A 27,337-nucleotide genomic window follows, 5' to 3' on the forward strand; every position below is an offset into this window, starting at 1 on the left:
AGTAAAGCGACCAAAACGCTGGCTTGCATCCATAGATGCTTCTCAAGCAAATCCTGGGACGTCATTGTCCCCCTGTACTTGGCCTTAGTGAGGCCGCAGCTGGAGTACTGTGTCCAGTTTTGGGCTCCACAATTCAAAAAGGATGTGGAGAAGCTTGAGAGAGTCCAGAGAAGAGCCACGCGCATGATCAGAGGTCAGGGAAGCAGACCCTACGATGACAGGCTGAGAGCCCTGGGGCTCTTTAGCCTGAAAAAGCGCAGGCTCAGGGGTGATCTGATGGCCACCTACAAGTTTATCAGGGGTGACCACCAGTATCTGGGGGAACGTTTGTTCACCAGAGCGCCCCAAGGGATGACGAGATCGAATAGTCACAAACTACTTCAAGATAATTTCAGGCTGGACATAAGGAAGAATTTCTTTACTGTCCGAGCCCCCAAGGTCTGGAACAGCCTGCCACCGGAGGTGGTTCAAGCGCCTTCATTGTACACCTTCAAGATGAAACTGGATGCTTATCTTGCTGGGATCCTATGACCCCAGCTGACTTCCTGCCCTTTGGGCAGGGGGCTGGACTCGATGATCTTCCGAGGTCCCTTCCAGCCCTAATGTCTATGAAATCTATGAAATGTCAGAAAAATACATATTTCCCTAAGATACAGCCCAAAACAAAAGCACTTCTTATCTGAGTTTGTTTTCTGCTCTTGTATACTATTTAGGTAATGCATAACATAATAATATTTCTAATTAATAGTACAATTTCTGATTTTCAGATCTGGAGGAATGTCTGTGAAGATTCCTTTAGTTGCAGCACATAATGCAAAACAGAAAAACAGTCCTCCTGTATGTGAAATAGCTGATGATCTTTGTAAAAACACTGCTGTTGCATCTAACAAAGTCTGCTCAGATAAGATCAGTTCTGAATTGTTATTGAGTTCTGAGAAAAGTAATTCAAAACCAAATGAAATAGAAAAAATGGAAACAGTCTTAGATGCACATGTATGTGTCAAAGGTATGCTAATTTATTGTTTAATAAATTTGATTTTTAGACATTACTATAATTTGGCCTATAAAAGTGATTTAATTGCCATCTAATACAGTACATCTAAGTGAGAATTACAGTTCATGCCATTTCAGGCTTCTTTCAAATTCATAAACCTTAATATTTATTTTTTACTTAATTTAAAGAGGATGTTCACCCAAAATTGTACCTGTCCTAAAATAATTTAAAGATCAGTTCTTGTAAGAATAATAACCTAAATGCAATAAAATTAACGTTAACTTACTGTAACTCAAGAAAATGAGTTACAGTAAGTACTCTATTTCAACCACATCCACCCCCTTCTTGCAAATTGCTTACATTCTGTCAGCTCTGTGAAGCTAGCAACTCCAAAGCATTAACAAATAAACCAGGCTTTATTAAATATACAGATTTGGGATACTTTGGACATGAGTAAACATCTTCTAGAGGTGAGAGGCCCACTCAGACATGCCAGGCTGCTACCTATGATAAGGTGACTGCAACCTGCAGTGCTGACTGCACCTGTGATCATGCTACATTGGAGAGAGTCTCAATTAAGAAAGACTATGCTTGGCATCTGGTGCAGCTAGTACCTGTCTGTTTACACCAGTAATTTGTATTGCTGTAACAACTGAGTTCCAGGACTCAAATATAAGTAGTCTTCATTGACAGACCTGCAGTTCCCTGTTGCTATGTTTTCCTATCTTTTTAAATATTTCTTCCTGTACTTCCTGATATCTGGGTGGTATTTTATAACTCCCTCTTTAGCATTCAACTCATTTTTTTTCATGAACAGCTCCAGACTGCCAGCTAACTTTTGATCTGCTTGTCTGATCACATACTCCTATTGGATAATGTTGGATAATGATCTAGCAATTTAGGAAGATCAGCTTTCCTTGCTTTTATTATAAGAGCTAATGCTGCCTTCAGAGCTATTGAATAAGCTGGGTAATGACAGGAAACTGTGCAACCTCTGAGCCCGGAGAAAGAGAGACCAGTTGGGCATAACTTTGGTAGCTTGTTTTATGATTGAAATTGAAATTTTCTTCCCCAAACTTCCAGCTCTGCACCAGAGATTTGGGAGCACTTAGGGTCCTCTAGGGTTTCCATGCTTATGGGCCATTGCAGCAAATTTGGGAGCCATAAGAGCTGTGGCTGTGGGTTTCCAGGTTTACAGATGTGGAGATAGGAACTGAAAATCAGTAATAGCCAGGGCTCCTAAAGTTTCTAGGCTCTCAGTTCAACAGTAAAGAGACTGGAGGTGGTCCCTGGCATTCTGCATTGCTGGACTGTCCCAAAGCAGCAGACCCTGAGTTGAATGAGTGAGAGATGAAGATATAAAGGAAGGTATTACCTGTGGACTACTATTTTCTCTTATTAGACTGGGTAAACACCTGATTCCATACTTTCCTTCAAAATAGTCTTCATGGTAGACTGTACTGAGGCTGCAGAATTTAGAATAAGATTTCTGGCTTCAGGACAGCCTTCCTGGCTGGCTGCCCCAGACTCTGGAAACCTGTGCTTTCCAACAACCCACCAGAAACCTTGCTTGCAATTTGATGAACGTTTGTCAAATTTGTGATGTTTTACTAAAATATTTTCAGGTTTCACAAGTATTTTCCAATGGAGGTTTTGATGGAAAATGTCTAACCTGCCTTAGTCAACAGCATCTCATGATCAACGATATGGAAGGCAGTTGATAGCTTCTATTTCTGTATGTGTTTGTATATAGTATATACTGAATATAGCATATTCTGAAGAAAAAAATGCAATGTTTCTAAAATGGGCGTCTATATTTCATGATAGTCAAATGATATTGTTCCTCTCTTTTTTTAAAGTAATTTAAATTTGCTTTTTGGTTGCAGAAAATCGGCCATGGACAGAACTCAACTGTAGCTGTGTTTTCATCTCTGATGTCAGTAATATACCATCTATGGGCCCATTTGAAGAGTTTATGAAACCACACAATGATAGTCCATTACCATTAAATGAAAATATGACTCAGTGGAAGAAACATGCACTATTTTGTAGATCAGATATTAAATCTACTATAAATGAATGTAATAAAGAAGGGAGTCTAAATAATGAGTCACATAATATAACTGATAATGGCAATGTGACTACTACTACAAGTGTTCAGCCAAAACTAAATATGTTGTCTCAACTTCCTCCTTCCCCAGTTCAGTCTATCAAAGAATTTGGTAAGACAGAATCAAATAAGATGCACTTGGTTAGCGAGAGAAAGCCTGAGGAAACTGTTTATGATGCTGATATGGAATTGACAGCTAGTGATTTGCGCGAGATCCTCACAGTTGCATCAAAAGTCAAAAATAATAGGAATAGTAATGTAAAAAATGATAAAATTTCAGCAAATTTAAGAAAGGTGAGATATTCAAATACAGGGAAAAAGGATAAAAAGAAAATGAACAGCAATCCTAGAAGCATTTCTGGTTTTCCAAGTGAGGAAGGGCACAAAAATACTGAAGTTGCTAAAAATTCAAATATTGCTGAACCAGAAGCTGACATGTTTCAAATGCAGATAAAACCTGTGGCTCAAGGGAATGCTTTGAAGAAATGGAAACTACTGAGGATCAATAAACATGATGTTGGACAGAACTCTCAAAACAATCATAAAAATGTCAGACAGACCTATGTGGTTAATTTAGCATGTCCTGATGAACCAAAACAAGAAAAAAATAAAGAAGGTTGCTTGGAAAACATGGCTGACAAGCTCCAATGCCCTGACTTTATCTTATCCTGTAGCAACGCGCTATCAAAAGATTATAGTACTAAAAGTTTACAAAGTAAAGAAAACCACGTGTCCAATACCATGTCTCTAGAGCAGAACTTAGCAGTTACAAATGGGAACTATAATAGACCAAAAATAAACAGAAAAAACTTTCAAATCCCTTCTGAAATGAGCAAAACAAATTACTATAGAGAAAAAACTGGACAGCAGTCAGACAGCTGTTCAAAAAGTTCCAGTGCAAAGGCATGCCAATCTGATTGTAAGACAGAACAAGACCAGAAGAGTAACAGAAAGAGTGAATATCACAAAGATGATAGTTGCAGGGACAGTTCTACTTGTACTGTACCTATCCAGGAAATAGGCCAAAAGGTTAATATTTCACCAGGAAGCTCAAAGCGGCTCTTCACAAAAAGTAACCAGAAAAATAATATTAATAAATCAAAAGATCTTGCACCATATACATTTTCTGTAAAGCAATGGTTAAAAAATGAAACCATGTCACACAATGAAGTTCTTGGAAATAGAATTACTAAAACACAGCAAGTTCAGGGAGATTTAGATATTCAGACCAGTAAACCTGAGAACAAACAATCAGCTAAATCCTCCTTAAAGAACGTGGTTGATTGCAGTGTTAAAAAGCCTTCTATTTTAATTTTCCCAGATAATCAGATTAAGAACAAAGACAAAATTATTTCTAAGGATGCTGAGATTAGGCTAGAAGCGTATGACAGGAGGCATATTGACCAGATGGAACAGAATGTTTTGGATGACCAAAAGACCCAAACAGAGGTGGAGTCCTTCATGAACAAGTTGATTGTTAAACCAGAACTACTGCATTTTATGCCTAAAGAATCAGAACTTTTAAAATTCTCACCTGTGGCCTGTTCTGAGGATATGTCAGTTGCTTCATGCAGCTCTTATCAAGGGAGTCTTTCACACAAAGAGCTCCCAGCTGTTAACCACCATACAATTTCTGTAAACTTCCCTCTCCTAAAGACCTCTGAAATCTTCAAAAAAATTAATGAGAGACCATTGTGCACTAATAAAGGAGGGAGGAAATTCAAAATGCCTTTTGAAAGATCTTGTCAAAAGAACTTAATACTATGCAATAGTAAGTATTTGAGCCATGAAAAAACTAATGAAAGGTTAGACTGTAATATGTTATATAGAGAAAAGGTAATTTCTTTGAATATTGCTAATATAGATCCCCCCACTATTAGTCATGTTATTTATCTTGATTTTAGTCATGAATTGTCCATCACTATCAAAAGTGGATGAAATAGGGGTGGTAAAAAAAAGATTGGAAATCACTGATACTGTTTTTTCTTTTTTGTGGTAGATAATGTTCCTATTAGTTTATAATATATCCCAGGTTCATGTGTAATTCAGGCTGCTTTAAGTGGTTTATAGTCTCTGAACCATCTGTAGTTGGTGCTTGTACTATTCCCATAAAGAGTGTAATAGAATTGTAGTGAGAGATTTTCACTTCAAGAGTTGAAATGGAAAGTTAAGCAATTTCTTTGGCAATTATGTAAGGGTAAAATAATCATTTGAAGACCTATTAGCACCTACTTCTTGCAAATGGAAGATAGAGCCAAGAGTCTTTTCCATTAATTCTCTCAATTCCTACCAACTATATTCCTATAAGAACTACAATACAATACTAATACAACTACAATATTAATTCTGAGGCCTTTGCCAAGAAAATCCTGTTCAGAATTTGTCTAACATGCAGCTATAAAGACACTTTATTGGCATGCAGCTATAAAGACACCAGACCATTTTTCTATATTTTACAGAAGAAAGTTCAAACTTTTCAATTGGGTTTAAATTTAAACAAATGGGGTTAATCATACTGAAGCAAAACAAGTTAGGGGTATACACAAATCAGGGGTATACAATATCAGTTCCTTGTAATGTTACTCATTTATCTAATAGCCTTAGAAATAAAATGGACTTCATACTATAACTCCTTTATGCCTATATAAATGTTTATATGCCCTTTTGGCATAGGGATATATTCCACATTGTGGTTCTTTGCCCATCCTCTGAATCCCCAGGGATTTGAGCCCATGATGGGTTTCATAGTTAAATGCTGGCAATATCAGACTGCCACAAAAATTCCTTGTGAACATAGCTAGCCAGATTTAAATTATAGCAGTCTGTAGGTTGTACCAAGAGTCAAAGCAATCCTCAATTCATTCCAAAGTAGTTAAACTACAGAACTGATGTAAAAATACTTTCCTTGTCTAATCACTGTCTTACGCTGAATGATACTTGGTAAATCAGATCATGTGATTCCAAAGTAGTATTTGTGCCAATTAACAAATATTAGTTTTAAAAACATTTTAAAAAATCATTTGGAAATTCAGAAATTATTTGAAATGAAGGATGCAAACAACTGTATTCACAGAGAGTCAAGCTCTACAAGATCTGACAAATATGAAATTATATCCCCATAATTCCTTGCCTGAAACCCAGAAAATTTTTGAAGAAAACTCAAAAACACCAACTAGACGAAGAAAAACCAACATTTGCTACAAAGAACCTAGATTAAACAGGTTAGTAGAACTATTTTTCCCCAGAAAGTTAGATAGTGCATCTGTATCTAAAGTATCTTATCTAAAGTACTAGCAAATTGCCCATCAAGCATGACGGGGAGTGGGGGACAGAGGCCTGCATTGCCCCCCAACCCCCAGCCTTGTGTCAGGGTCTACAGCTTGAGGTGCAGTTCCCCCCAAACCCCTGCACGGATCTCCTTGAAACTTGGCAGGCTTTGTGGCATCAGTAAGAGCTACCACCCCTGCAGTTTTGACCCCCCTGTGTTGTAACACATAGACGTGACATGAGTTTTGCTTTCAAGAATTTGGGGTATGTCACAGGCTGGCTAGGCTCTCTGAGTGTATCAGCCGTTAAGCTGCTCGGTTCGGGATCGAGGAGGCGAGTCGGGAGTGAACTAAAGGCAAATTTACTTATAGCTTAGCATACAACTGTTAACAGAAAGGTTAATGCGACAAACAGATAGTACAGTAATAAAGAGCTAATAGTGAATGATAACAACAGATGGACAGAATGACAAAGAGTTCCCACTTGGGTTTGGCAACTTATAGGCAGTCCCTCAATGCCAGGTGCGCACCAAGTTGTTCCAGCAAAGTCAGGCATCCCCAATCAGCGCTGTTTGAGGAGTCACCAGGAAGATCCCTTTGTCAGGATCCGGTCCTCACTCACACTGGGAGTCCGGGGTCCATGCTTGGTACAGCGATGGTCCTTCTGTCCCGTCCTTCTAACTGGTCATTTGACATGCATGTTCCTTTATGTCTTATCCTACGCTAATCTGTTGGCTTTAGAGCCACTCACAGTCTTGTCCTATAGCTGTTACCCTATGGGATTAAAAGGTGTTAGAAATTATCATGAAAGTTTACCGCCCGAACTTAGGTTCACCCAATAAGCAAATTACACCACATTACTTTGAGGTTTGAAATTAGCATTACCTGCCCAAACCCAACCCCTGGTCTTTTATTTCTTAGATTCCTTGGAATGTGCTAATTATATTAAGTGGTCAGATCTTGTTACGGCTTGACCTTTAAAAAACCTGTTAAATCAGCTATTCTTGTAGTTTGGCTTATTTTTGGGGACTAGTCAATCTCATGATCAGTGCAAATAATTAGATTCAACACTTTGGTTAAATTGTGACAGACAAATTCCACTTGCAGGTTGCAAACTTACAGGCTTTGTATTAGCTAATCTTAACTGCTTAGACAATTGCCTGAATGTCTCCAAAAGCATCTATTTACTGCTTATGATAGTAACCCCTCTGGTTCTGGCCACCACAGGGGTACAGTTGCCCCCAAACCCCTGCACCAATCTTCTTGAAACTTGGCAGACTTTGTAGCCTCAGTAAGAGCTACCACCCCTGCAGTTTTCAACCCGCTATGTTGTAACACCTAGACATGAGTGTTGCTTTCAAGAATTTGGGGTGCTGTTCCCCCCAAGCCCCTGCATCAATCTTCTTGAAACTTGGTAAGCTTCATCCTCTCTGCAGAGTCTGCCACCCCTGGAAATTTCATCCAAATCAGACAAAAAACAACAAAGTTATAGATATTTTATTGTTTCCCCATTATACCTTATGGCCAGATCTCTGAGGTGGCTCCGAAGCTCTTTGGAAGCTCCAAACTGCTTTGAGAAGCCTAACGAGGCCAGCGCTTCGACCCTGATATGCTGCTTTGGACCCCAAAGCTTCTCTGGATCTGGCCGAAGCCTAGCCCAGCCCTACTGGTTAGGCCTCATATAGAATATTGTGTGCAGTATTGGGCTCCTCATTTTTAAAAGAATGTAGAGAACTTAGGGTACAGAATCAGGAAACAAAAATGATAAAGGGCTTGGAAGGCAAGTCATGTGAATAGGGACCTGCCTAATTTGCAACGAAGCTCAGGGTGCAGCGGCACCTTTAATCTTGCTCTTTTCTCTACACAGTGCCCCCAACCGCTGCTGCTGAGTAGCCAAGAGGCAATTAATGCCACAGTTTTTGCCTCTTGGCCACTCAGTGACAGCAGGAGTGGAGGGGCACGCAGTGAAAAGAGCAAGATTAAAGGTCCCACTGCGCTGTGAACTTCTGCCACGATTTAGGTAGGTCCCTACATATGAGAAGAGGTTGAAGGTGGTAGACATGTTCAGCTTGCACAAAAGGTGCTTAGGAAGTGACATGATAGCAGTCTTCAAATACTTCAAGGACTGCCAGGCAAGGTTCTTTGAGTAGATGTGATATCTTTTATTAGACCAACTGAGTAGCTGGAAAAAAGTTCTTAGCAAGCTTTCAGATGCAATCACCCTTCTTCAGGCATAGGAAGTCTCTGCTGTTCTGAGACTCCAAGGAATGAGAGAAGCTATAAACTTCCATAGGACTTCAAGGACTGCCATAAAGAAGAGGGAAAATACCTTTTCTGCCTTGCTGCAGAGAGCAGGGCGCAGACCTATGGCTTGAAGGTTCAGCCAAGTAAGTTTAGTTTGGGTATCAGAAAACACTTCACTGTTAAAGTGGTGAGACAGTGAAAAAGACTTTCAGGAAAGTTGTGGAATCTCCCTCACTGAAGGTGATCAAGATGAGGTTGGGCAGCCACTGATAGGGGATTTTCTAGGCATTCTTTTTATGGGTATTTCCCAGGCTTCTGGGCTTTGCTGGTTGACGAATGGGGCTAGTATGGCCTTTCCCAATCCCCCCCACCCCCTGATGCTGCATATGTCAGGGGTTTTTTAAGCCTCCCTCAGAGGCATTGAGTTTTGGTTGCAGCCAAGCCTGGGGCTTGTGACTGGGGTGTGCCAATGTTTCTGCTGGCGCTTGAACCCAGGTATTCCTGGCTTAAGGTTCTTGTCACTTCAGTCAAGGTCAGACTGATTGCCATATTTGGGGTCAGGAAGGAATTTTAACCCGTGATCAGATTGGTAGGACTCTGGGGGTTTTTTGCTTTTCTCTGTAGTGGGGGGTATGGCCCTCTTCCTGGGATCTCTTCAGCATATTAACAGCCTTTATAGCAGCAGGACATTGGCTGCTATGGTCTCCCTGTTTTACTTGTGGCAGATTAGGGTATGTCTTGTGTCAGGGTTGTACTCAGTTTTGGTAAGAGGTTACTGGAGTTGTATATAATGGTTTAGGTAGGGATGATCCTGCCTCAGGCAGAGAGTTGCACTAGATAACCTCTGGAGGTCCCTTCAATCCCTACTTCTCTATGTAGTATGGTGGACTATTGTGCCATTTAACCATTCCTACCATTCCAAATTTCAAATTTTTTGCTTTAAAAAATTCCAGAACAAGCCCCTTCATACTTACTCAGCTTGCTAATTGTTTAATACTACATCTGCTAATATCCTCCCATTACTGTATTTTCTCATTTGCCACCCCTGCCCCCCATAAGAAATTCACCTTATTTTTGGAAGCCAGAGTGTAGAAAAACAAAGATTTTTCCAGAGTCATGGCTGACTATGTGACATGGAGTAAATCCTTCTGGAAACATAACTTATCCAGGGAGTAATCCCAAGAGGGCAGTTTAAGTGAGGCACCAGGAACTTTCTAGTGTGACTGAACAGACCTAGGTTAGACCGCAGATGTTTGTAAGGGTAGTAGTAAGGCTGTTAGTGTTTTACTGTAAATAGTTCTGAACATGAATGCCGCACGCCCCTGGAGGCTGGGGGGCACAGCGAGCTCCCACAGGCAGTGATGTCGGCGGCGGAAATGAGCAGAGAGCTCCCACAAGTGGCTGCTGTGATGCCAGCAGCAGGGAGGGGGTGGTGAGTGCCAACCAGCAGTCAGCGACCACCCGCAGATGCCTCTGGCGTCAGCAGCCAGTGGTGATCAGAGACCGCCTGCTGACACCGCCAGTGGTATTGGTGGCAAGGGGGGTGGGGGGTGTTGGTGAGCAGCCCACAGGTGCCACTGGCAGCATCAGTGACGCTTTTTGCAAGGGGTGCACCGCCAAGTTTGGGGTGCGTGTGCACCCCCTACATGTCGCCAATGGTTCTGTATATAAATACCTGCAAAAAACAGTGGGGGCCAACCTTTTTGGCAGGCACACCACAAATTAGCCCCGCACCCCTCTCAAATGCCACTCTGATCCCTTTTCTCTGCCTGGTCTGCTATGCTTTCTGCTCCATACTCTGTGCTCCCTGCCTGATCTCCTGCTCTGCCTTCTGCTTCCTGCCCTGTCTGCTGTTATGTTGCTGAAGCCCCAGTGGATTTACCAATAAAATAAATGCAGTAAGCCTTGTATTTGTAGGCCAAATCATAACTCCTCTTTTGAAATGAATGGTATATATAGGAATAAGAAAAATGTATCTATGTATTTACTAAACATGATAGAATTGGACACTGTCTTTCTGATGGTCATTCAGAAAACACTGTGTGTCAGTTTCAGAAATATCCACTGTGATGAAGTACCCTTGCTCTAACTTTTATACAAAAGGATGTAACATTAACTAGCTGGTGAAATCTAAGGGATCTGTAGAAGTTAGGACACACAAAAGTTCATTCCTTGGCTTACAAAAATTGAAAAATAATAGCTACATCCTACTGAAGCTGGTTGCATCCATTGCTAATGGGTGCTGGGAGGACATGCCTTTGTCACTAAGGTAAATATTAGGGCTGACAAACAATTAAAAATTAATCACAATTAATTGCAACTTTAAAAAATAAATAGTCGCAATTAATCACAATTTTGATTGTACAGTTAAACAATAGTCAGCACCCTCCTCCCCCTCACCCCACAGTCTGGAGCCCATGCACCCTCCAGCTCCTCGCTACCCCCCACCAACAGCATACAGCTCCAGCCCCACCCCAGCCCACCCCGCACCTACTCTGGAATCATGCCAGCTGCAGCAGACCAGCTGGAACCTGTGCAGACAGCCCCAACCCTGGCCCACCTCATGCCTGCTCCAGATTCATCCACCCATGCTGAACAGCAGCGGCAGCAGCCAGGCAGAAGCTGCTGCTCAGTGCAAGGGAAAAGTGGCCCCTCCCCCTCACTACTGCTGGACCTTTCTTGCTGCAGCCACCTGGAGCCCACACCTAGGCTGCCCTTCAGCTCCTCTGCACTGCCACTGCTGCCCCGCTGGGTGGCCTGGAGGTGGCAGTGACGGTGGCAAAGAGGAGCCACAGGCAGCCCAGACATTGACTCCAGGCACCTGCAGCAAGAAGAACCCAGCAGCAGCAAGGGGAAGGGGCCAGTTTTCCCCCACACCAAGCAGCAGCTTCTGCCTGGCTGCAGGTGCTGCTGCCACTGCTCAGCATGGGCAGGTGATCCAGAGCAGGCACAAGGTGGGCCAGGTTGCGGCTGTGTGCGTGGATTCTGACTGGTCCAGATCTAATCCACTCTGGTCCTCTCTGCTGGGCCAAGTCCGGAGAGGGCATGGGGGAGGCCATATTTTGCCTACCCATGGTCAAAACATGTGTGTGATTAACACTCATTACAAAAAATTAACACGTGTTTTGTGTTAATCATGTGATTAAATGTGATTAACTGCCAGCCATAGTAAATAGGAATTGAGAAATTTTATCTCTTTCTACAGACTTTCATAGATTTCATAGATTTCATAGACATTAGAGCTGGAAGGGACCTCGGAAGATCATCGAGTCCAGCCCCCTGCCCAAAGGGCAGGAAGTCAGCTGGGGGCATAGGATCCCAGCAAGATAAGCATCCAGTTTGCTCTTGAAGGTGTTCAATGTAGGCGCTTGAACCACCTCCGGTGGCAGGCTGTTCCAGACCTTGGGGGCTTGGACAGTAAAGAAATTCTTCCTTATGTCCAGCCTGAAAAGGTCTTGTAGTAGTTTATGACCATTCGACCTAGTCGTCATCCCTAGGGGCGCTCTGGTGAACAAACGTTCCCCCAGATACTGGTGGTCACCCCTGATAAACTTATAGGTGGCCATCAGATCACCCCTGAGCCTGCGCTTTTTCAGGCTAAAGAGCCCCAGGGCTCTCAGCCTGTCATCGTAGGGTCTGCTTCCCTGACCTCTGATCATGCGCGTGGCTCTTCTCTGGACTCTCTCAAGCTTCTCCACATCCTTTTTGAATTGTGGAGCCCAAAACTGGGCACAGTACTCCAGCTGCGGCCTCACTAAGGCCGAGTACAAGGGGAGAATGACGTCCTGGGATTTGCTTGAGAAACATCTATGGATGCAAGCCAGCATTTTGGTCGCTTTACTAGCCGCAGCATCGCACTGCAGGCTCATGTTCATCTTGTGGTCAATGATGACCCCCAAGTCTCTTTCTTCCATAGTGCTAGCCAACATAGCACTGCCGAGCCTATAAGGATGCTGCGGGTTTTTCTTCCCAAGACTGTATCTTCTATGTGAAATACTCCGGAGAAAGAAAACTATTGAACCAAAAAACTAGCTTGTGAACTTGGGAAAAGTAATTTCATAGATCTGAGACCTAGACCAGTGATTCTCAACCAAAGTGCTGTAGTACCCTGGAATGTCTTAAAACCCTTTCAAGGGTGCCCCAGAGTGCCACACAATATTAGCCCTGTTAGGCGTGCAAACATTATTCACAAGATAAGCCTAGAATTTTAAAAGACAAATTCATAATGTTAAAATCATTCTGACTTTGTGGTCTTTCTGAGTTCATTGCAACTCAAGACCTGCTGTATTATTTTTATATTACTGAAAAATGAGTGAAAACTAAGATCTGGTATTTTCTGAGAAGTGCCTTAGTCTAACAAGGGGTGCCTTGAACCTAAAAAGTTTGAGAACCACTGACCTAGAATATTGAGTTCATTGTCATAAGAGAAAAGAATGGTCATAGGTCTCACCATTTTCATAACTTACTGCAAATCATTTATTTCCTTAGCTTTCTCTTAATATGCTTCACACATTCATTCAGATATATACACACATATATAAAAAGAACTCCCAACATTATCATCTAAATTAATTAACTACCATACCATATAACTACCAAATTAATTAACTACCATATTATTTCACACACAACATCCCTTAAACTAAGAGATGTGTCTTATTTTTGAAAGGCAGAATGAGGAATAAAAGTTCTTTTCATAGTAAGCAACTGAGTAGCAGCGGCTGGGGAGCTCCCCACATATCATGTGCTTTTGGTTTTTGCCTGGCAAGAGCTGAATATCAGATACTGACATTACTGTATTTTGTTGCTTATAATGCATGCCAATATTTCCAGTTTGTTGTGTGTTTTTTTTTGGGGGGGGGGGGGGGGGGATATCACACAAACTCATGAAGAAAACCTCAGTAATGTAAGGATTGTTATGAAATTATTAGTATTCTTATGATACTAGGTATTACCAACAATTTTGCTTTTTTCAGTTAAGAGAAACTTGCATTTTTTCATATATTATGCTTCCTGTCCATGTGACAGGATCCAGAGTCTCAAAGGAAGATAATTATCTAAAACTGTGAAACTTGGGGGTGTTGTATATCACACAAACTCATGAAGAAAACCTCAGTAATGTAAGGATTGTTATGAAATTATTAGTATTCTTATGATACTAGGTATTACCAACAATTTTGCTTTTTTCAGTTAAGAGAAACTTGCATTTTTTCATATATTATGCTTCCTGTCCATGTGACAGGATCCAGAGTCTCAAAGGAAGATAATTATCTAAAACTGTGAAACTTGTAATGCAGTTCACAATCTCTACTGTAGTTCAACATTTCATGTTATGTTCTTTTCATAGTGTGTTTTGAAAGATGTATAAAAGGTTAGTTATTAAAACTGCTGTATTTAGTATATTTGATGGAATTCTTTAATTTTGTGGTAAAATGTAATATCAGATCATAAATAGAAGGAATATTTTGTCTGAAAGTAAAAAAAACTACAAGATGGTCTTAAAAGTATGTTATATCTTCTTGTATAAGATGCAAATTGGTATAAATATGATCTTATATTGGAAAAATAATTTTGGTAAGATACTTGCCTTTAGAAAAGTCCTGACTTTAAAAGAATACTCTCATTTAGTGTAGTTCAAAGAGTGGTGTGTAGCAGGGGTCAGCAACCTACCTAGAGCCTTTCAATTTGGTCACATACCTGGGGCTTCAGCAGTATTTGCTAGGCAGGGGGGAGAGGCGGGGGTGGGCTTTGCAGATGGTCACTTTCTCTGTGCCTCTACAGGGAGAAGCAGCTGTGGTGGGGACTTTCTCCAGAAATGGTAGTAGTGTCTAGGTCCTAGTTCCCACCTGGCTCCCTGCCTCTCATCTGGACTGGGTCATTTTATCCCACAACATAGAGAGGTTGCCAGCTACTGGTCTATAATACTGACAGATCCAAAAAAAGGGTGCAGGTAGGCAACACTCTCATACTAGTGAAACCTGCCTTTACACCAGAGCAAACAAGAAGCAGGCATATGATGTAAACCTCTACAATAGTGTATTTCTTTTATTGAATTACTCCTGGTAAAAACAGGGGTAGAACTACCTTAGTGTAAGTTACACAGGTACATTTGCCATCTATATGCTTTCATCCCCGGAACAGCCATTTGCTCAAGATAAACTTATTTTTATCTTCTTCTCACCATTTAGTAGTGAGGTGCTGTAATAACAACTATCATAAGCAACTCCCACAAAGTAGCTGCTCATTTGATAAACAGAAATCTTATTGTACAGCCACAAAAAATTAAGAATGTCCCTTGAAAAATCCTTTTTGTAAGCATTCTGAAGTCTCCATGATTGACACGTAGTGAATTTTGTGGTTGAAAAATGCTTCACATTTTAGAACATTTTGGTTTCTTCTCTCTAACTTATGTTTCCTTTCAATGTTGTAAAGTTTCCTTTATTGCTTTAATGCTTATTATGGCATAAGCTTTTTTGATATATATTTGCAACAGTTTTGTATCCAAATCCAATTCTTCTAATTTAATTATGCCCTGATAGCATCAATATGTAAATTATGTGATTTTTTTGTATTAAATAGAATCTAGTGCCCTTGCAACAACTGGCTACTGATACAAAAAATCATCTAAATGTAATGTGTGTGTGTGTGTGTGTGTGTGTGTGTGTGTGTGTGTGTGTACACACACTAGCTAATTGCCCATCCAGAATGATGGATTTCAGGGAGTGTTTATATGCCCCCCCTTGCCCCGTGCTCACCCTTCGGGGCCAGCCATGTAAAGACTCCCTCTGCCACTGCCTCCTCCAGCCTCTGGCATAGGGGCTGCCTCCCCCTGCCTGCCTCCACCTCTCAGTGGCTCTTCCACTGACTCCCTTCTCTGCTCCTCTACCTTCTTCCCCACCGCCTCCCCCTCCCTGCTGGCTGTTGTCAGGGCTGGACACAGCAGGGCACCACCACCATGACACCCCCCTCCCCTCCCCTCCCTGATTCCCTCCCTTCCTTCCTTCCTTCCTTGCTGCCTGGCCCTGACAACAGCCACCACTGTGACTTCCCCCTGCCCCGTGCCCACTTGAGCCTGCACAACCTCCCTCCCTCCCCACTGCCTCCCCCTCCCTGCCAGCTGTTGTCAGGCCTCCTTCCTGCTCCCCTCCCTCCATCCCTCCCCACCACCTGACCACAAAGACAGCTTCCACTGTGACCCCCCCACCCCACTCCTCTCCCTCCTCTCCCTCCCTGCCTGCTGCCTCCCCCTCCCTGCTGGCTGTTCTGGGGGGTGTTGGGGATGGGCAATGGTGGGGCACTGCCACCACAATCCCCCCTTCACCCTCAGGCAGGAAGGTGTGGGGAAGCCCTGCTGCTTGGGCAGCCAGGGCATGTTCGTCGCTGCCACAAACTTCCCCAGCAGTGGTTCAAACTTGGGCCTGCGTAGCATGGGCCCACACAGCCAATTGCCACCTATCCTCTTGGTGGCGCATGCTCGGTTGGCCAAAAGCATTATGGACAGACAAACACACAGACAGACTAAGCCCTTTATATATATATATATAGAATTACACATATCAATTGGAGAAAATTAGTTTTCTGGCTATGCTTAAAAAAATGTACTTAACCAAACTCACAAGGACAAGAGTCACCATTCCCAAGATTGTTAAGAAAAAAATACAAATAGCCTCTTTAATGAGGACTCAAATTTACAAACTCTTTGAGAATTAATTATGTTAAAAAGAGTATTTTTAATCTGAAAACTTTTACTAAGAAAGTAAAGGTGTTTGGACTCAGTAGAACAGTTTCATCTCCTGTTCATCCCTGCCCAGTAAAATGAGGTATTAGCTCAGAAAAATGGTCTAAATTGTTTTCATTATTTTTTCTAACTTAACATTCTGATAATTTTCTACCATTAAGACAAGGGGAATATAAGCATCAAGTTGAGGGAAAATTAGAACTTCATATATATTAGTAGATAGCATATTCACAAGCTAAGCGTGTTACTAAGACTAACGCAAAAAGGTGTTGACCCAGTGTAAGAATTACAGCAGCAATTTTTTTAATTTAAGGGGGTTGTTTCCTGTTCCCATAAGACTTGGAAGGAGAAAAATATAAAAAGCGTGAAGCAAACCAGCAGCACTTTGTTAATGTTTCTTAAGTTAGGAGCACAGGACACCATGAAGAGGTGAACTTCCATTTCACATGAAGCATGACAAGTGCTATATTCCCTTTTTGGAGTTGCTCCAAGTGTACATTTATCCATTAGCCAGGGGTGGAAAGAAAGAGTATGGTATGCTGTTGCCGGTAGCACATTATTTGTTTAGTATTGTTGCCCATGGACCAGTGAAGGTTGGAGGCCATTGATTTAGACAGCTGTTATATAAATGCCATTGATGTTTAATACTTTCTGTTCTGCAGCAAACTGAGGCGTGGAGATCAGTTTACAGATTCGGAGTTTCTGAATTCCCCTGTCTTCAGAGTAAAAAATAAAAGGAGTTTCAAAAGTAAACCAAGACTAAGCTGAAAGCAAGCAAGAAGAGAACATACTTTTAAAATGTTTTGTACAGTGTCCATTTTTTTTGAAGTGCAAAAGTTTTTCATACTGTTCTTTCTTTGACTAAGTCTAGTCAGGTGAAACAATAGCCATCCAAAACACAATTTTCTGTGAACATAGTTTTGGGCTTATACTGCTTACCTAAGCAGAATACCTTACTGACTAAGCCAAGCAGACTTTTAGTACTATGTATGTTATGAATTTTTGATCAATATCTTTAATCTGCTTTAGGAATGTATAGGATTTTTAACTTTAAATGAATTGTAAACTTTCATGAGAATAAAAATAAGTCAGTCTCTCTTGGGAGACTCACCATTACATTGTTGTATTTGTACACTAAGTGGATTTATTTGTCTTCCATTCCAGTTGGAAATAACACAGGCATCACAAATTGTGATAAATTTGAATCTGATTAAGATAACACAGTTATATTTTTATAAGATAATAGCTAATTCCTAAATCATAGACCAAAACAATGTTTGGGTGTATTTTTTATTGCAAGTGATATTCAAACTTTTACCAGACAAGGTTCTTAGGTAAATGTGGTATCTTTTATTACAGGGGTTTTCAACCTTTTTGGATCAGTGTACCCCCCAAGCAGTGTATCCCCAACAGCCGGACACGGGGTAGGGAGGGGTAGTGCATGGCCATATGGGGAGCAGTGGTAGCTGCCACATGTGAGCTTCCTCTGCATCTGGTCAGATGGGGGGGTCTGCCTGTGTGGCAGTGTGGGATGGAGCACTGCTCCATCCCTGCCTGCCCATGCATACCCCCTAGGGACTTCTCATCCCCACCTGCCCACGTGTACCCGCAATTGACAAACCCCGTTTTATTAGACCAACTAAATAGTTGGAAATATCGTTCTTTACAAGCTTTCAGACACAAACACTTCTTCAGGCAGGCTCTCAATATGCCTATATGCCTGAAGAAGGGTGTTTGTGCCCAGAAGCTTGCAAAGAACAGTTTTTCCAACTATTTAGTTGGTCTCATAAAAGATACTACATTTACCCAAAGAACCATGTCTGGCTATGTCTTTAGAACAAGACGGCTACAACCAACAACCCTATTCAAACTTTGAATAATTAAAAGTTATTTGAATTGAAAAATTATAATGTTTTGTTTAAAAAATTGTTATATTGGAAGATGTTGACTTTTTCATATTTAAAAAAAATGAAAACTTTGGCAAAATTGGAAGGAATATACAGAATGTTTAGCTGTTATCAAAATTGGCAGGTTTGATAATTTAATAGAAATTATTCTTTCCTTCATTGTGAATATAATATGATTACTTAAGGTCTGATCCTCTAAACATGGACACATCCTACAGGACATAAAGCAGCCACAACTGCAGAGAGCTACATCAGAAGTTGAAATGCACAGCACTTTGTAGGATTGGCTCCTTTGGCCGCATCAAGACATGCAGGCACATGTGGTTTGTGGCACTGCAAACCTCTTTGCGGCACCACAGACTGCACACCTGGAATGTCAAAATGTGTCCTGTGCTGCAAATTTGCATCTCAGGGGCAAAGTTTGTTACCGGGATTTTGCAGTAGTAAAAAAAAAACCCAAACAAACAAAAAAAAACCCTACCAAGAAAAACAGCCAGTTTTTCTGGCTACCAGCCAGAGCATCTCTACTATTTCACTTGTGCCCTGGCTCCAGCACGCCAGGAGCTGGGAGGAGTGGGGGAAGAGCAGTTTGCCTGAAGTGGAACAATTTGTCCCTCACCAAAGTGCACGTTGAGGGTCATCTGTTGTGGCACAAAGTAGTAGCACATATTTGGGCCACTGCTATTTGTTCCACTGCAAGCTCACATCCCTGCACATCTGGATGTGGCCTTTGGCTTTAACCTTGAATGAGGAGAGCTCCACCTCTTTCAAACCTCCACTCATTTGCCTAAAGTATATGTAATCATATTGAAAGATTATTTACAACTAATCAATGTTGATGGTATGAAATTTCTATATCTTTGAATGCCTCCTGGAGAAAGCCATTTGCGTAATATATCTCCAAGATCAGGGGCAATGGCTGGTTGTTAAACTTTGCTGACTCCCATTCAGGTGGTAGCACTTTAGGATGATGAGATTGCACAGGCTGGGGAATCCAGACCAAGGAAGGAGGCTTGGAGAATTAGAGGTTTCCCAGAAGCAGAACAAGAAAATCAGATGTTAATGCTTTTACTCACAAAAGAGCCTCAGAAACTTAGAGGGAACTCAAAAGGTCTTACAGAGATACAAAGCTTCAATACAAGAAAGGAAATGTAGGCCATGTTTTCAAAGAAGAGAGACTGTTTAATTGTAGGATCAGCCAGGGAAGATCTAGCTGCATAGAGCAAGAGACATTTTAGTATTTAGAAGCAAAGCCCTGTGCAACAGAAGGGATCTAGAACTTCTTAGAGGATTCCAACCTAAGTCCAGAGCACATTCAAACTTTGTGAGGGAACTGAGGCAGGAAAATTCATACAGGTGTTATTTTTATCTAGATCTATAGATTTCCAATACTAGGAAAGGAAAGAGTGATTGGTTTTTAGAATGTTTGCAAGGTCTGTGTCACTGTTTGCTTCAATGATCATGTATTCTTGAAGAAATAAAGCCAGAGTGTCCATAAAAATATGGAGCTTAAGAAAAGGATCTATTTAATCTACTGAGAAATCTAGGAGGTCAGCCTAATTTGGGGGCTGAAGGTAGTTAGAATCATATAAAAGTAGGTCTGTAAGTGACCTCAGGAGGTTATCTTAGTTCAACCCCTTGCATAAGGTAGTATCACCCTCACCTAAACCACCCTAGACAAGTGTTTGTATAATCCAGTGGTGCTCAAATCCTCTGGTCCCGCAGGCCAGATGATTGGTCTGGGCCTGGTCCACGGGCTGGATCCTGTGTGAGGGACCAGTCCCTGGACCAGTTCCAGCTCGAGGTAGGTGTGGTGGGTCAGTCTGCAGGTTCAGTCTGGCACATCCAGGTGTGTTAGATCTGGTCATGCCACACTTATCTTCCTATGCACATATTAAAAGAAGAATATATCATATACTCTTAAAAAACATTCACATTTTATAACACTTTTGTTGTAACTAGTATCAATACAGTTATTTCTGGAGCATCATAAGACAAAAATGTAAGTGAGAACTAAAGACAAATAGCATCTCAGTTTTTTGGCTTTTTCTTTGTGGGTTTTGTATTTCTTTTAGGGTGAAAGGGGAGGGTTTGGCTTTTCTTTTATGCCACTGCCCCAAGGCATCTGAGTAGAAAACCATGCTTTATTTTCTGTCATATCTTTCATTTTTCATGTTTTTATAATAAAAAGCTAAAAGAGTCTCTCCCTGATTTTAGCCTACATATACATTTCTTGACAGTTTTGACTCATTCCTTCTCTTCATAGGTGATCTGTTTGATTCATGCCTGTGCCTTTTGAAAGAATGCCTATTTACAATTATTTTACATTTTTAAATAAAATTGTTGAGGAAACCAGCCATTAAGCCTGGATTAAAAATGAAAACAAATTGAGGAAAGCAGCCATTAAGCCTGGATTAAAAATGAAAACAATTTCCAGATTTAATTATAAAGAATCATAGAGAAGTAGAGCTAGAAGAAACCTTGAGACATCATCTAGACCAACCCCCTGCTTGAGGCAGGGTCATCCCTATCCAAATCATCCTATGAAATCCTTTGTGATTATATTATAAAGGTTTAGTGTCCTAAAAGTTAATTTTTTTAATTTTGAGGACAGATCTGTGCATTGGTGTTTTAAAAATACATACTACATTTTGTCTATTAAAATATGCTTGCTATATAATTCAGTTATCATGGTTCAGTGTTAGAATCTAACTAAAACCTTTCTGATTCAGAGTACCTAAGGGAAAGGTAGTTACCAATTTTGACTTTTTTCTTTTTTTTTCCATTTCACTTCCTAGGAATACTATGCAAAGCGTGACTGCATGAATTGATTATAATCTCTCATTGCCTTGTTTTTTGTGGGGAGTTTTTTACTGGCTTCTAACTAGCCCAGCCCCTTTCTTCTCCTTTATGTATTTGTCCCTGATTGTTTTTCTTACCAGTTTATATTTGGAGACAGAGTAAGAATATTGTTTCCAAAGCTCCATAATAACTTTTGTGCCTTTGATTCTATTAAAACGAAAGAGACTTTCTTTTATGTAATGTCTCTTCCATCACCCACAGAATTAAGTGAGCTCATTTTCTTTGTGAATGGAAGGAAGGTAAGTTACTGATACCACTTTTTTATGTTAAATAGAACAAAAATGCTCCAGGATGAGGTCAGCTCTTTCATTGAGACTAACCCTGTCATCATGGGTGTTTAATATTTTGCTGATTACAAGCTTAAGGCATGTCCATCTGGATCTCTACCTTGTAAACAATATTATTCTGCAAAAGAATCTACGTAAGAGGTTACATTTGTTATATTCTACCTTTGTGCAACAATCCTGTGCAGAAGTTAGCTTTAGGGATAGTGAAAATGATTACGCCCATTTTAGACTCAATGGGGAAAAGATGCAGGGTATTCTCAGCTGAGCTTTTATTGGCATCTACACTAGAGATGCATAGAGTATGTTAAAAGGTTCTTTTAGCAAACTTCTAAAGGAATGAGTTGTGAAACAGTGCTATATTTTAGGAAATAGGTCCCCTAAATGAAAATAAGTAAACAGATACAAACTTTGAGGAATAAATAATAAAAAGCTTTGTTTCTTTTTCTTGAGGGAAGGTATGTATTTCTAAATGTATATAATGGCACCAGATATGCTGTTTGTGACCTTATGTAGCAAGGAGATAGAGGTAATTAGCTGTGTTAGACTGAAGTCCAGCAGAAGGCAGGGCAGGATGATACCTTAGAGAAAAATTTGTTCAAAGAGGCCTAAGGTTTTGCAGGTGACAGCCTAATTCATTAGATACTAAATACATGAAATAAAGTAATCAATATTGATATTTTCCATCTTATTTTACTCTCCACTGTAGATAATAGAGAAGAATGCTGACCCAGAAATTTCGCTGTTGTTTTATCTGAGAAAAAAACATATCCTTTTAAGTGTTTAATCTGTTTTTATGTAAATTTATTTTATATAAAAATGAATATAGCATTATATTTATATTTTAAAACCTAAACACTTGGTGTTAGGGCTAGGCCCATATTTCACCTTTTTCAAGATGCTTTTTGCTTTAAATGGGAAATTGTGCTGAGAGATAATAAGACTTACTGAATTCAAATGTTTTCTCACTATGAAATTGCATAGCAATAGCATTGGATAAGGCATGAGTAAAGATTTAAATTTAATAATCCCTCGCACTTCAGGAGGGATGTGGACAGCATGGAGAGGGTCCAAAGGAGGGCCACTCTCATGATCAGGCGGCAGCAGGGCAGGCCCTACAAGGAGAGGCTACGGGACCAGAACCTGTTCAACCTCCACAAGAGAAGGCATCTGGTGGCCATCTATAAACTTGCCAAAGGGGACCAGCAGGCATGGGGAGAGTCCCTGTTCACCCAAGCACTACTGGGAGTAACAAGGAATAATGGCCATAGAGATAATAACGGGAATAATGACTGAGAGTAGATTCAGGCTAGGCATCAGGAAGCACTACTTCACAGTCAGGGTGGCTGGGATCTGGAACCAACTTCCAAGGGAAGTGGTGCTCTCTCCTACCCTGGAGGTCTTCAAAAGGAGGCTAGATAATCACCTAGCCGGTGTCGTTTGACCCCAGCATTCTTTCCTGCCTGTGGCAGAGGGTCGGACTTGATGATCTGCTCAGGTCCCTTCCAACCTTACTAACTATGAAACTACGAGGATTCATTTAAATAGTCTAAATAATTAGATCTTTAATTTACTGCATCTCTTAAGGAGACTTCTTTCCCTTCTTACACATTCAAGCAAGATCATGTGAAAGTCCTACCTGAAAAATTGATGATATTTTTCCTTGACTTAGGCTTCTGCAGTCCGTCTCACAGGAACTAAGTATGGCTGTGGAGTAGGTGGTTGTGGAGCCTGTACTGTGATGTTATCAAGATATGAACCAGTTTCCAAGAAGATACAGTATCCTTTATCTTTTAGTAGACACAGACCTGCTTCTGTTGACTATAACCTTTGGCAAATCATCTTTTAGTCTTGTTGCCTCTATCTGCAAAATAGAAAATGTATGATAGTCCATCAAGGTGCTATCATCTCTTTTTGTTCAGATACAAATGCTGTCATGTTTATATATCGAAGTTAATTAAGGATGCCTCCTTTTGGAAATACAGTTTTTTGCAGCAATGACAGCAAAATTGCATCCTTTCAAAAAGTAGGAATTTGCCTTATGCGATGAATAGTTTGAAATCTTTTTGTGAATGCAGGAAGATTTTTATGGTTGTCCAATAAATAAATAACTGAGGGTAATGATATTTCAACTTCACAGTTCAAATATTTTCCTCCCACCTCCCAGTACCTGCTCGTAGCAACAGTTCTTTTTCCCAACTGTATAACACTTTGTCATGGCATTACCTAACAGATTAGGGTGGTAATACATTAATGTCCTTTATTCTTCTTTACATCCCAAAGACATTATTCTGCCAATGCTTGCTTGATTCCCATATGCTCACTATATGGGGCTGCCATCACAACGGTGGAAGGCATTGGAAGTACGAAAAGCAGGATTCATCCAGTTCAGGTGAGGGGATGTTTAGATATCTATTGTTTTCATTCATGCTCTGTACACTGCACATTTGCAGGGCTATCTGCACTTTGGAATAAAGTGGTAACTTTTTGCACTAACAGTAAGGATCCTCAGTGCTCACTATACATGAAGTTTACGAGTTTTCCTTGCAGCAGAAAAGTACTTCAGACAATAGTATGAGAATTTAACATGTAATTCAATTTCTTCTTTAAAAAAAAAGAACAAACTTTTTACAAGCTTAGTCCTCCAAGAAGATAAATGTATTTGACTTGTTTGAAGAGACCTGGTTTAAAATAATGAAGTTATAAGTGTTTGGAATTCTACGATATTGGCACAGCACTTTCAAGGTTGTGCTAAAGTTTCCATGGTCAAAGCATTGCATATTGAAATAAAAACATTTGTGTTCTATTAAGAATTTTAAGAATGGGTGATCTCACATACAACTGAAAGTAGTAAGTTTTTACTGAAATATGAGCAGTTATGTCCAAAACAAAAAATTAATTAAAATGACTTAGGACAAGAATTAGGGAACCAAGGACAGTCAAATCCAGATCATTCATATACTGGTAATTTGCAGTGGGTTGCAGAATTAAGGGCGAGTCATTCATTGCTTTATGGCAGCTTTTTTTCAATGGGTGCTGCTTCTCCAGTTACCTGGACCTCATTGGCAGTGTCATACAACTGATTGGAAAAGCAATGCCGTCTGAAATAAATGCTTCAGAAAACTGCTGGAGCACCCCAAAGAATCCTTTGCATCTGTTTGCAGAGGCTTTGTGTACCAGCAGGTAATTCATAAACCCTCATCTTTGTAAGGGTGTTAGGAGCCTAACTTTACAAAGTATCCAGGTGCTACTGGATAGAATGCCTCATGTGAGCAGAAATGGACATCAGTAAATGTATTTGAATTTAATTTTTAACTCTTATTTGAACATCTGCTCTCTTCCTTGAGTGGCAGTCCAAATACATAGTCCATTGTGGGTGGAACTTTGTAGTCAGCAGTGCTCATTGGAACAGAGCATATGTTTTTTGTATTTTCATGTGTTTAGTCAAGAGTATAAAGGGTGGAGCATCCAGCCACATTCTACTTCACTGTTATTACATATAGCTGGTTACAGAGCACTTTACTTCTCTGAACATTTGCTTTTATTTTTTGTAAATAGTCTGTAAATACAATAGTTGTCATGGTTATCAGCAATTAGTTAAATTAGCACAGTGTTAAGGTCCACTAGCTTCTTCCCAATTTGAACGTTTTATGTTGTTTTATTACCTGTTATTAGTTAAGAATATCTTACTATAAATTCTGGGGCTTTAGACATTGTCCATATTGAAATGCCATCATGCCAGTAAATGCTGAGCAAACAGAATGTTTATTTTGCCTCAAAAAGTGTCACATTCCTTTAGAGAAGGACCAACAGGTTTTGGAGAATGTATTATATTCTAAACAATTCATAACCTTACCAAACACTAAAAACCAGGGACTAAAACAGACATTGATTTTATGGCTCACTGAAGTCTATCTGTGATCTCTGTTAATCTCTGCTCTCCCCAGATGATTCATAGATTGTTAGGGGCTGGAAGGGACCAAAGATAACTGGGGTCAGGTGACCCCAGCAAGGTGACCGTCCAGTCTCCTCCTGAAGATTTCCACAGTAGGTGATTGCACCACCTCTGAGGGGAGTTTATTCCACAGTCTGAACACCCTGACTGTGAAGAATTTTTTCGTAGAGTTGAGCCTGAAGCGGTCTTCCAGGAGTTTGTGGCCATTACTCCTGGTTTTTCTCAAAGGTGCCCTGGTGAACAGTTGTTCACCGAGCTCTTGATATCTTCCCCTGATGTAGTGGTAAGCTACTACTAAGTCCCCTTTTAGCCTTCTCTTTTTTAGGCTGGAGAGGCCCAAGTCCCTCAGCCTCTCCTCATATGGTCTGCCTTGCAAGTCTCTGATCATACGGGTAGCTCTTCTCTGGACTGTCTCAAGTTTTTCCACGTCCTTGTTGAAGTGTGGCACCCAGAACTGGACACAGTACTCCAGCTGTGGTCTCACCAGTGCTGAGTACAGTAGAAGAAGCACTTCCTTGATAGATATACTCTTTCCTCTTGAATGGTCTTGCTCTTCCACTTATCAGGTTATCCTTTCTTCTGCATTTCTCTTTTCCCTTAGTTACTGCTGATAATGCCTCTGCTCATATGGGACAGGTCTCCTTCATTCTTTCTTTTAAATAGCATTTATTTATATATGGAGCTATGCACAAGCCATAGCTGCTTCTTTCCCAAACCTGAGGAAAGGTACCTTGTGCCTGAAGACTTATCTAAGATTTATCCCAAATATATATTTTTTTCCAATAAAAAATATCACCCCAGAAATCCTTGCATCTCTAACAATAGAGTTTATCCTTCAATGCATTAAAAATATATTTGGCTGATATATTAGCTATACATCCACCAACCCAAGGATCTTTGATCATCTCTCACCCAAAGCTAAAAGATTTTTTAAAGACATGTCCAGGATTTATCTTCTAGTTAGCCTGCTCCTTTATCAGGCTTAAATGTTCTTTTGATTAAAATTATGGACACCTCAAGAGGCATAACAACATGGCAAGGTACCTAGAGCAGCTACCACACATGAGGCAGTGACAACTTCTGGTTGTAAGTATTGATGGGATTGTGCAGCTATGGCAGCAGCCATTTTTCCTGCTCTTCCGTCCCCTCAGTTTCGGCACCCAAGGCACCTGTCCCGGTTGCCCCACTCTCATTACACCACTGGGATGCCTCTTTCAAATCTCTTGCTACATATGCCCTACCATATCTCTTCAGGAAGATACTTTCTCTTACCAGTCACTTCACCTAGAAGAATGAGGAACTCCAAACTCTGATGGCAGAACTTCCTTATACAGTTATTAATAAATATAAAGTCTCTATGGGTATGTCCTCATGAGCGGGGAACATACATTCATTGGGGACAAGTAGCAGTGGCTTATATTTGTGCTGCTGTGAGTTGTCCCTGAGGACAACTCTAGTGTGTGGCAAGTTGCCCTGGGTGGGGCAGGGGAGGCTGCAGTCAGCACCTAGGCTGGCCTCAGCAGCCTTACCTGGAGTCCTGGTGGACTCCTGGGGCTCCAGCAGCAGTGATCTGGGTGCATAGAGCTGACTGGCAGCTGGAGTGTGGCTTTGGCCAGCCAAGCTCCAGCTTTGAGTGGTGCTTACAGCCACCATGTGTGCTCCCCCAAGTTTTTTCTGGAGCGGGTTTTTTTTTACCTTAAAAAAACCTACTCCACACTGGGATCTCCCTGTGTCAAAAAAACCCCACCGTGCTGCAAATTAGCAGTGCAGTGAACACCTGTATGTGCGGTGTGCGTGGTTTGTGGAACCACAGACAAATCCTTGCATCTTAAACAAATCCTTATTTAAGATGAGTCTGCGGCACTGGAAAACCTCACATGCCTGCTCATTTGGATGTGTCATAGATTCATAGGTGTTAGGGTCAGAAGGGACCTCAATAGATCATTGAGTCTGACCCCCTGCATAAGCAGGAAAGAG

The 27,337-nt window shown here is 40.9% G+C and overlaps 2 protein-coding genes across 2 annotated transcripts in view; both read left to right on the forward strand.

The window, feature by feature from the left end:
- Positions 1–17,159, forward strand: part of SGO2 (shugoshin 2) — a 25,475-nt gene extending 8,316 nt beyond the window's left edge. Inside the window, exons 5-8 of the mRNA XM_025211264.1 lie at positions 768–1,006; positions 2,881–4,875; positions 6,178–6,325; positions 17,015–17,159. Coding sequence (XP_025067049.1) covers positions 768–1,006; positions 2,881–4,875; positions 6,178–6,325; positions 17,015–17,120 — 2,488 coding nt within the window. The 3' untranslated portion in view covers positions 17,121–17,159. The remainder of the gene's footprint in view (positions 1–767; positions 1,007–2,880; positions 4,876–6,177; positions 6,326–17,014) is intronic.
- Positions 17,160–21,300: 4,141 nt separating this feature from the next.
- The window catches only part of LOC102377274 (aldehyde oxidase-like), a 73,031-nt gene continuing 66,994 nt past the window's right edge, over positions 21,301–27,337 (forward strand). The window contains exons 1-4 of the mRNA XM_014522792.1: positions 21,301–21,360; positions 22,115–22,190; positions 23,091–23,184; positions 23,689–23,797. Coding sequence (XP_014378278.1) covers positions 21,301–21,360; positions 22,115–22,190; positions 23,091–23,184; positions 23,689–23,797 — 339 coding nt within the window. The remainder of the gene's footprint in view (positions 21,361–22,114; positions 22,191–23,090; positions 23,185–23,688; positions 23,798–27,337) is intronic.

The sequence above is a fragment of the Alligator sinensis genome, unplaced genomic scaffold (assembly GCF_000455745.1).
Source record: "Alligator sinensis unplaced genomic scaffold, ASM45574v1 scaffold258_2, whole genome shotgun sequence".
In the NCBI taxonomy this organism is placed as follows: Eukaryota; Metazoa; Chordata; order Crocodylia; family Alligatoridae; genus Alligator; species Alligator sinensis.